Genomic DNA, 11,162 nt, shown 5'->3' on the forward strand with positions numbered 1-11,162 from the left:
TATCTTTTATTTTTTACTTTCTCTTACATTCTCACTCAACCACTAAATCTCCTTATATTATTGACCAAGACCTCTTGATTCTCCTAAAATTGCTTTAGGAACCTTCTAAGCCTTCTTAATCATTTCCTTCTTCATGAAGCTAGTATTTACTTGTAACTACCCCTTCTTGTAAAGAGTCTTGATAATCCCGCTTCTCCCTCTTTAACTACTACACCGCCTGACCTTTTTAAAAATTGTCAAGAATTATATTTTATATATTTCATACACACATCAATTACAAATACCCTATGAAATTTTCAACATTACAACACCATAATACTCCCAAATCCCTTCTTCTAAATGGCTTCTCTCGACAATTCCCGCTTCCTCTTTAACTACCACCACCTAGTTTTAGAAACTTGTTGCCGCCTTTATTTTATGCATTTGACATGCACATCAAGAACCAAGACTTTATGATGTGCTATCACACCATCCATAAATCACTTTGCAATTAGTATATACATATAATAGCTGGCAAAATACATGCATATATATACAATAACAACAACAACACTGTAATATGAAATTTCAATAAAATAACAATATATTGACTGCACTGGATTATCAACTGGGCTCTTTGAAGGGTCCATCTGTTTGACGATTTTTTTAGTTGTTCAGCATTTGTTCATTGAACCCAAAACGTCTAATTTTTTAAAAACGTTAAGAATTTTGGTTTAATTTTAGTTTATGCGTCAATAGTGGTTCAACTCCAATTAAACTCATTCAAACTAAGAAAATTTTCAAATCCAAATCACCACTAATGAGTTCCGGTTTACAAACAACTCAACTGTTTAGAGTACCCAATAGAACTCGCTTTTTAAATTATTAGTATCGATATCAAATACAATATCAAATAATAATCTTCATAAAGTCAATATTATATATCGATCATATCTTTGATAAATTATAGGACAGTTTTTTTCATTAACAAATTTTAAATTTTAAATTACTTCAAAATTACTTTTTTTGAAAAGAAAAGAAGCAGGGACTACTAAACAACCAAGCCAAATAATCAATAGCTGATATATCTTTGGAACCCTCAAGTTTACATGAATCTTGGTTTTAGTCTTTAAATTTCAAATCATGGGTTTTGGTCCTATAGAGTAAATTGACCATATTTTTACTAATTAACGGATCAATGTTTTAAAATAGAAATAACTTGAAGGACCAATACCTATGGTCATGAAATTTGGAGAATTCAAAATCAATGAGAGCAATTGATATCAAAATTGTATTAACCTATAATAAATAAAGAAGGAAAATTGCACAGGTCTCACATAACCTAATTATTAATTGAAGGTCCCTTGAATGTCAACCGAATAGGAAGTCCTCTTAGATCTGAGAATAATATCTTCTAAATAAAAAATTACATCAATCTTGTCCCTATCTCTTGACAAGTCGTGGTTGTGGATTAACAAGTCAATAGGACCTATTGACAATTTAAAAATATCAGTTGACAACTAATTAATTGAATAATACAACTTTTATTATAAGATCAATTATACAAAAGAGTCATTATATAACAATCTTTAAGCTGAATTTGAGATCAAAGCATAATAGTAAACCAAAAAAATGAAGATAAAATATTAGTAACCTAATGACTATAATTAGATGAAATGATGCTTCGGTCGTATTCATTTTGTACGAATACACTTATTAGCATTATATAACACTTTTAAGCTTGTGATATTAGATGAAATGATGGTTTATATCATAATTTTGCCACACAAGTTTATGGGTACAAATTAACAAGTCGAAGAGAAGCTATTGATAAGTTAGGGAGTGTGAGTTCACAACTAAATTTATGGGATAATATAATCTCCATATAAGATCAAATTATAACAAAAGAATATAAGAATTTTTCATAATTTTGTCTTATATGGAAGTTATATTATCCAATAAATTTAGTTATGAACTCACACTTCCTAACTTGTCAATAGCTCCCTATTGACTTGTTAATCTGTACCTGTAAACTTGTTAATGGCTGTCCACAACAAAATTATGATATAAACCCATCATTTCATCTAATATTAGTATGTATACTTTGGTCATACATGATTTTAACTTAAAGTTGTTATATAATACTCTTTTATAATAATTTAATCTTATGTAAATGTTATATTATTCAATTAATTTAGTTGTCAACTAATACTCTGGACTTGTCAATAGCTTCTCATAAACTTACTAATCTACAACATGAGTTTGTCAATTGGGATAGGGACAATAACATAATTTTTATTTAGAATATCTTATTCTCAAGAAGAGTAGAGAAAACAAGCCGAGCCCATTTAGGCTCTAAAATTGTAAGTGCCGGGCTTAAAATTTTCCCCTTTAAATGAAAAATGGGCTTAAAAGGGCTGGTCTTGTAGATCTGAGGGCTTAAACGAGTTAGCCCTACTCGTTTAGGCCTTTTTATACTTTTTTAATTTTTTATGTAATTATAACATTATTAATTCTTTGACATTATTAATGATATTTCAAATATTTAGTTATTATTATCATTTTAAAATTAAATTTTATAGAATGATTTGATTTATTTGGTTTTAGACAATAATTTGTCCAATTAAATTTTTAGAAATGGGTTGATTTAGACTTTAATAATGATTTGATTTATATTATACATGTTGATATTTTTAAACTATATATATTTGATAAGAAAGTACTTTTATACTTATATAACTTGTGGTTCTATAATTGAATATGAAATTTATAAATTTCCACAACAATGTTTTTGAACTAAAGTAAAATAATAGTTTGACTGCAAAATTTAAAAGCGAAATTTCTATAAAGAAGAAAATTTGATATTTTTGTTACGAAAGAATAACAATTGATTATAATAATGATGAAGTTTCAAAAAATTAATGATAGTGTTTGTCTATTGCACATTTACACTATTAATAAAATTTTTGAATGTTGTTGTCTTGTTGATGAATGTTTTAGATGTTTTTGAATGTTAATAGATATTTAGATATGATGATTTTTTTATTTATGACTTAATTTTATTTATATTGATGTCTTTTATTAATAATTTCATCCGTTTGTTTTTTTATAAAAAAAATGTGATAAATATGAAAAATAAAATTTTTTTCTTAATCAGGTCGAAATCCCGCAAGTTGGCCCTGAGCTTGTCAGCTTAAGAACCACGTCTAGCAAATTGAGATATTTTTAAAATTTTATCCGTCAGTCCTTTTAAGCCCATCGGCCTGTACTTAGGTCTCATGAGAGCTCTTATTTATTTTGAGATTTGGAATCTTAATTTAATAAATTGTGTTATTTGGAATCTGTGTCTAATTTTCCCAATAAATAATAAATAAATGAGACAGATTGCGGTACCTCCGCTCCGACGAAGATGGAAGTAGCGGCAAGAGAACCCCACGTGACCAATTGACCACGCCACCACCATCGCCCCCAGCCAGCGAAAGCGCCATTTGCTCCCTTCCCGCCGCTCTAGCTTTGGACAGCACGCTTCTTGTTCAACGCAATGTCTCAAGTAATAATCAAACTGCAATATAGATCGTAAACTCAGAAAGAAGCTCACCAGTACCTGCAAAAAATGTGGAGGCGTGCGACTTCGTTTTCTCCTTTGATTTCTTCATTCAAATCGTCCTTTTTCATTCAGGTAATAGCATCTTTCGGTCTGCAAATATGCTTAGTTTGTTGTTTGTTTATTGTTCACTTTGTTTCGTGCCTTTGATTTACGAGCGAAACGACCCACATCCCGCGTTGTACCATGTTTGGATTTTTGAATACCCATTCAGCGAAGGTGTTAAAGTCAAGGAAATTTATTTTTTGTCCTTGATTATATGTATTTCTTTTATTTTTGGTTGGCTTAGTTTTTAAGTAATCTCATGAGTCTGGCTTTGTGATGGTCCTAAAAGCTGAAAGGTTTGGTAAATCTTGTTCCCTCATCGCCTTTTGATCCTGTATTGACAGAAGTTTATCTCAGCTCATCTGACGGATGTCCAGATGTTGACCTACTTTAGACTTTTCTTTTGTATGTTGGCTTCAGGAAGCTTCTAAACAGAAGATGTGGGAAATGCTTACTACAGGGATACCTTTCCAGGTACTATGCACTTCCTAATTTCTTAAAGTTTATGAACATATTGCGCTAATATGCTGATATCTCATGTGATGGCAGGCCAATATTCATTATGTACTTTCCTAGTAAGTAGGAATTTAACTTTGTACATAAAACTGTTGTGACTAAATTGGGGAGTTGTCAAAGTGTTCCTTGTCAGTGGTTGACCACATTTGTCTAACTTTGCATAAGAAACGTGTTCATGTTCGGATTGGAAATCATCAAATCTATGGTGCTATTTGTAGAATGATGGTGAGCTCGTATATGATTTATGCTTGAACTTTCAGGCTTGTGATTGTCCAAAATAAGCAGTGATGGCCTTATCACATTTCTGCTTCCCAATTTTGTAGTCTGGATGACTGTTGGATGTTTAAACGAATAACCTGTTTGTATGACCATGCGAACCTGATTTTTATCATGCTATTGTTATCAGATATTTTGCTTGAAATATTATAACTTCTTTTTAGTAGAATGTTTAGCACGTCAAAATTGGATGTTTATTGCTACATTCATTATTTGCTATGTACTAGAAGTTTGTTGTTTTATTTAAAACATATCTTATTCTCTTGGTGTGTTTTGAAATTCTATAGTCAGGGAATTAGCAGATTATTAATGCCATATTTTAGATATGATACTTCAATAATCTCCTTACTTCACTGTTTCGGTCCATACTGCAGGAAAAAGGTAATATTTGCCCCAAGCATAGAGCTCCATTTATAACGTTTGTTTTAGGTAACAATTCTGCTCTATGGAATAATTTAATAAGGTGTTCATATCATATGCAGTTTTATCGAGATTTGGGTCATAGATTGCTTAAGTGCATGACTGTGGAAAATGTGCTCTGAAAAAAGAAATAGTATTCATGTCCTAACAATGACTGCCGAATGTTAATCATGTCTTGTCTGCATATATTAATAGTGTGGAAGCTTCGGCAAGATTGATTGAAGCACTAGGTTGTTAATTTAGAAATTATACAAATTAATCACTTTCCGTTAAGTAATGAAAATTAGAACATAAAATTTTAGTTATAATTGGTTGTGTCTTTCATATAGAAATTCAGACATTACTTATCAATAACCAGTCTTAAGTTGCCAGAAAAAAGCTTACTCAGTGTTTCATAAAAGGATGAGTCAATTAGAAAAAGTAGAATAATGATAAATGTCCTTTTTACCTGGCCATATTTTCATTCCAGCAAGGAACTTAATTATATAACTTTTTAACCCCCCATCTGAGCATGAGTTCATACAGAATGATTTGAATATTTAATAGAAAATAACACGTCAGCTTAGGTGTGACAATGTCAGCTTTCATGGCAGATTTAAATTGAATGAGACGCTGGAAAGGAAACTGTACTTTATTAACCAAAAATGAAAAAGAAATTAGCATTTAAAACTGTCTGATTTTGCACCATGGAACATCGCATGTTCCATGAAAAGAGATAGTAGAAATCTTTGAGAAATACTGGGTCAATTTATATGATGATTTTTTCCCTAGTTCCAACATAATTTCAATGTATATTAGTTGCTTTAGAAAACAGTTATCTCAGTAAGTGAGAAATGGGAGGCAGGGGATGAACACAAAACCTTGTAAGTGCTTTCTACATGTCACTCATTAGCATTATGAACTCCTAGTATGTTTGAGTGGTTCTTCCTACGAGTGCCGCTGGTTTTGCTCTTTGAAACGCTAATGCTTTTATAGGAAGTTTATTAATAGATATTGAGTAACCACAAGTTTATGGTTATCTTTTGTTCAAAAACAAAAAAAACAAAAAACAAAAAGAAAAAGGTTGTATATGTTAAAGTATTACTTTTAGAAAAATTCTGAACCCAGGCTTATTTGTTTGCTTTCGTACGTGATAAAATTTGTTCCTTATATTCTCAGGGGGGCCTGGTAGTGGAAAAGGCACTCAGTGTGCAAAAATTGTTGATACCTTTGGATTCAAACATCTGAGTGCTGGAGATCTCCTGAGAAAGGAGATAGCTTCTGACAGCGAATATGGGTGATGACGTCTTATCCTGTTTTGCATTTTGTTTCTTCAGGGCACTACAAGTTTCTAATAATGGTAATTAAACAACAGTTCAATGATTCTAAACACAATCAGAGAAGGAAAAATTGTTCCTTCAGAGGTGACTGTCAAATTGCTTAGGAGAGAGATGGAATCAAGTGACAATCGTAAATTTCTTATTGATGGTTTCCCAAGAAGCGAGGAGAACCGCAGAGCTTTTGAAGAAATTGTGAGTTTAGCTCTTGATCTTGCACTCATGGATTTGTAGAAATTCACAACCTGTCATGGAGCTCTTGGTATTGCTCGATTGATATTTTATCATATCAAGTTACCTCCGCCTTGTGATCGTTCTTACATGCACACACGCATTTGACAAGGAATTGCTGCATTTATGTATATAACTAATCTGATTGATGACAACGTCAATGGACGAATACAGAAATATCATTTTCTTACCAGAAAATTCTTGAAACAGTTTCAGAAGAATGATTAATTCCATTTTATTCACTTTTTTATCCTCAGGGAAATTAATTAGATAGTTAGAATTTGATAAGTAATGATAGATATTGATATCCTATCCCAATCTCTTCGAAAAATTGAGGAATTACTGCATGTCATATATGTATGACTTAGGAAATTGATGACAACGCGTGCATGACAAGGACAGAAATATTATTTTCATCCCAGAAATTTCTTGAAGCTATATATTTTAATCATGTGTTTTGTGCTGGGAAATTAAGTATATTGTTCAATTTGTAGATGGGAGCTGAACCAGACATAGTGTTATTCTTTAACTGCCCTGAAGAAGAGATGGTGAAAAGAGTGTTAAGTCGTAATCAGGTTCCTATCCAATTATTTTGTTTTGAATTGCAACAAATAATTAGAAACTAGTACTACTGATATATAGTGTTTTTATTCTTGTAGGGTCGAATTGATGACAACATAGATACAGTCAGAAAACGTCTAAAAGTATTTGAGGAATTAAATCTTCCAGTAATAGAGCACTATGCAAAGAGAGGGAAACTTCACAAGGTAATGCAGTTTTTACATGTAATATGATCTAGAATAGTTTGTCTCGCCAACAGTTAAGGATCTATTATTTATGTGTTCCTGGAACAACGCTGCACTGAGGTTCCTGTTAGATTACTCCGATGAAGATTCTTATATGATTCTCACAAGCTACAGCTTTAGTTTCGATTTAAAGAAGGGTGAGAATTCGTCTGCATGTACACTCACAGCAAAGAACTGCAATGGTTATTTTGTGTAGGCATTTCTATATGATTCAATTTTATGTAAAAACTGTTAGTTATGTTAACACAAGCTAATTTCTGCAGATCAGTGCAGTGGGAACAGTAGATGAGATATTTGACCAAGTTCGGCCAGTTTTTGCTGCATGTGAGGTATATTTTATATCATCTCATATTTGATGTATTAAGATGGTCCTTGTGTTTCCAGTTGCCTCCTATTATACTTTAATTTCCGAGCATGCCATGTTTTCTTAACCAGCTTTTTATTTGCATGGGTGGACTGGAAGAGAGAAAAGGGAAACAAATTTTCCTAGGTTTTTTGTCTCCCCTCATTTATGTGTACGCGCGCATGTTTGTGTGTGTGTGGTGAACTATGGAAGTCAAAAGGCCTTCAAAGAAGGTTTGGCTGAAGCTATACACAGCATATCAAATTCCTACTATATCAGCATTCAACAAAGGGAACATGCTATTTTGCTATTTTTACATATGATTTGGCCAAGATCACGAGTGAAACCTAAATTCAGCAAGAAGATAAAGCACACGTTTTAGTTTGTTTACATCAATGTTGAATTATGACTTGCCAATCTCTACTTACCACTAGCCCTGGACTCTCAAAAATACCGTGGAGGTCTGTATTATGATTACACTAAAGGTGAGACCTTCCATAATGAGCTTGAAATCATTTTCAAGAATAATCGTTCTGAATCTTTTAGACTAACCATTTTAAGCTTTTCAAGTGCTCCCCAGCATCTGCCTTCAAGGACCGAGCAAGTCTCCAGTCCTAGAAAAGCCATGTTACGCCTCCCCCTTGATCCAACCGCAAGGCAGTTTTAGTCATTAAAGTTTAACCCTGCCAGTTGTAGGCTTTTGCAAATTAGCATGAGTCTTGGCCTAAAGCTGCCCTCAATAACTGCCAAGTGCCAAGACATAAGTAGTAGGATTAGTCGCTGATTGTGTGCATATTGTTGTTTGATAATGTTGATTATTACTTGCATTATACTCTGCAGCGGAAGCTAAATGAAAGCTGACTATGAGTTGAGACTTGAGAGCACTGAAAGGCGGGGAAAACTTCTTGTTGACCTCGGTGTGCTTCTTTGACATTGGTGATGTTCTGAATGCCGTTCCCAGCCAAAGATCTCTCTGGAAATTTGGCAGCTTACCAATACTCATACCATTGAGTCTCGTACATCGAAGATATACTGGCATATGCATTACTGAATGCATAGAATGATGTTTCTTTTCCCTTGTATTCTTCATAGGGCTAGATACCTCATGTAACATGGGAAATGAAATGCAGGTATAACTGAACTGTCTGGAACAAGTGAGAAACTAGTTAAATAAAATGGGAGAGGTGAGGTTTTTGTTTTCCTCTCTAGCATGATCCTATAGTAATTGGCAGAAATTTTGCAATTTTGTTTTTCGGAATCATATTTGGTATTGGACCACATTTTGGCACTCTGTGGGATACTGTTAGTCGACAGTTAGTGCGGGCTAATAGACCCGGAATTGGATTCTCTCCACTACCTTTCCCATCCTCTTCCCCTCCACTACCCTCCTTTTCTCTTCACAACCATTGGATCAAAACTCCAATGGTCCAGATTTAATATTTTATAACATTTTATAAAAATAAATATTATGATAAAAAATAAATAAATAAATTTAAACTGTTAAAATCTAATCTGAATAGTTCATAACTACATACTGTTATTATAGAGAAAAAAATTTTTCAATTTTTTTATTACAATTGTGAACTGTTCAGACCATATTTTAACAGTTTAAATTTATTTATTTATTTTTTTAATGACATTATTTTAATAAAATGTTAAATTTGGACTACTGAAATTTTGATCAAATGGTTGTGAAGAGAAAAGGAGGGTAGTGGAGGGGAAGAGGATGAGAAGGGTAGTGGAGAGAATCCAAGTCCAATAGACCCCCGGTTTTTAGCCGAGTATTTAGCTAGCAAATCAAAATAGACATGCGTATAACATTTGGTAACATTGCTAGTTAACTATTAATACGGGTTGATACTGCTTTTTTTCTTTTTTTTTTTTCGCTGATGAATGCCTAGTTGGCAAGCCATGTGTCACCATAAACATGATGCTACATGCTTCAATAAAAAGAAAATATGCTTACCAATTGTTCACCATTATTAAATTCTAGGGTGCCATTTTCTCTTCTATAAATTTTTTAGGGTCCTTTTGCTTTTTAGGAGTTAATGGTCAACTTAACCATCCGCTAGTTAGAAAGTGATATAGCTACATTTTTAACATTTGAAAGACAACATTGCTCTAACAAATAGTTAAGGATATCAAGCGCTGCTCGCAAAATAGTTGCAGAGTATATATGCCCTTTAACCATTTATTTTATAAATTATTTATAACATAGCCTACTTTTTTTTTTTTTTAAGCTTTCCTTGGCTTAATCAATAGGGAAAATTGAAGAGAAGGACCTAAAAAAACTAATATTGAAAAGGATCATAAGAATTGTATTTAGAGGGACCAAATATCAAAATATAAACTTATAAATACTAAAATATCCCTAGCTAAATTCCTCAATTTTCTCTAATCGCATCTTACATATACTCAATGTTTGGGGGATCAACTACTATAATATACATCATATTTCATATTTTAATGATATTAGATTAAAAGTAAAAATTTATCGCTTTTAAGTAAATCAATAAATAAGTAGAAAATTGAGCTCCACAGGTTGGTTTTATATTTCACCAAAAAAAAAAAAAAAACAGTTCCATGTCATTTTTGAGGTAGACATAGGGTGAAATCCAAATAACATAAAAGTCGAATTAATCAACGATACTCATAAAATTTTTTATGTTTTTAATTTTTTTCTCCGTAATTATTTTTCATAATTTGTTATTTTATTTGATATGTCAATTAAAGTGAATCATAATTAAAATAAAATTTATTAAAATTAAGAGAATGGAAAATTTTAGATATAAAAATAAATTTGAGTAATATTATATATCTAAATATTTATAACTTTAAGAAATTGAAATTAATAACAACTTAAGAAAAATATTTATAAATTTTTTAATTGTTTTAAGGGAAAATGACTACAAAATACCATATGAAAATAAAAAAGACAAAACAGGCATCCAAATAAGCAAAATGACTAAACAGGCATAAGGTACCAATATAGAATTTTCACTTTTGGCGTAAAGACTGAAATACCCTGATAAGTGAGGGAAAAAGAAGCTGAAGGTGAAAAGAAAGTAAACAGAGGAAGACATTGATGAAACATGTGAAGACGGAAAGAGGAATGTTAGAGCAACTTGGAGCAACATATTTAACCTGAAAAGAGGTAAGTTTAAGTCAGTAGTCTTTGGAAATGGTATTATCTTAATCCTCCGCATCACCATTCTATTGACATTGCTGATTTAGTAGATTTTGGTTGTGGGTAAGAGGGCTTGTAGTAAGAGAGGGAGTGAACATATGATATTACGTAAGTGAGTAGAAGTTGATGGTGGGGTTGGGTTGTTCATTTTTGTGGCTACTTCATGGCGAAATGGGGACGGGTTTGTTGGAGATGAGGGTTTATATTCAGTATTTGGAATGACGTAGTGGAAGTCAGAAAAGGTGGCAAGCAATTACGAAGCCATGAAGTTTGCGTCCAAGTGATTAGTGTTGTTAAAATCAATAATGGAATTGTAAAATCCTATAATAAAGTTGCAAATAGAAGAAAAGTTTGTGTGTATGTGTGTGTGTGTTTTGGTTGTCATGCATGTTGATGGAAATCGATTGGTGGTGAACTTAATTTTTTTTATTTATTGTTG

At 32.2% G+C, this 11,162-nt stretch overlaps 1 protein-coding gene across 1 annotated transcript; it reads left to right on the plus strand.

Annotated features, from left to right (window-relative positions):
* Positions 1–3,436: 3,436 nt before the first annotated feature.
* Positions 3,437–8,814, plus strand: LOC114756907 (UMP-CMP kinase-like). The gene is made up of 9 exons (XM_028945873.1): positions 3,437–3,658; positions 4,049–4,102; positions 4,795–4,849; positions 5,999–6,116; positions 6,195–6,351; positions 6,882–6,962; positions 7,047–7,154; positions 7,457–7,522; positions 8,377–8,814. The coding sequence occupies exons 1-9, from the start codon at positions 3,593–3,595 to the stop codon at positions 8,395–8,397; spliced, it is 726 nt and encodes a 241-aa protein (XP_028801706.1). The 5' UTR covers positions 3,437–3,592; the 3' UTR covers positions 8,398–8,814.
* Positions 8,815–11,162: the final 2,348 nt, after the last annotated feature.

The sequence above is a fragment of the Neltuma alba genome, unplaced genomic scaffold (genome assembly GCF_004799145.2).
Source record: "Neltuma alba isolate B1F8T4 unplaced genomic scaffold, ASM479914v2 tig00010544_pilon, whole genome shotgun sequence".
NCBI lineage: Eukaryota > Viridiplantae > Streptophyta > Magnoliopsida > Fabales > Fabaceae > Neltuma > Neltuma alba.

Coding starts and splice junctions, on each gene's coding strand:
- LOC114756907 (XM_028945873.1), top strand. CDS start 3,593: ATGTGGAGGCGTGCGACTTCGTTTTCTCCTTTGATTTCTTCATTCAAA. Junction 3,659..4,048: donor AATCGTCCTTTTTCATTCAG/GTAATAGCATCT, acceptor TGTTGGCTTCAG/GAAGCTTCTAAACAGAAGAT. Junction 6,963..7,046: donor GAGTGTTAAGTCGTAATCAG/GTTCCTATCCAA, acceptor TTATTCTTGTAG/GGTCGAATTGATGACAACAT.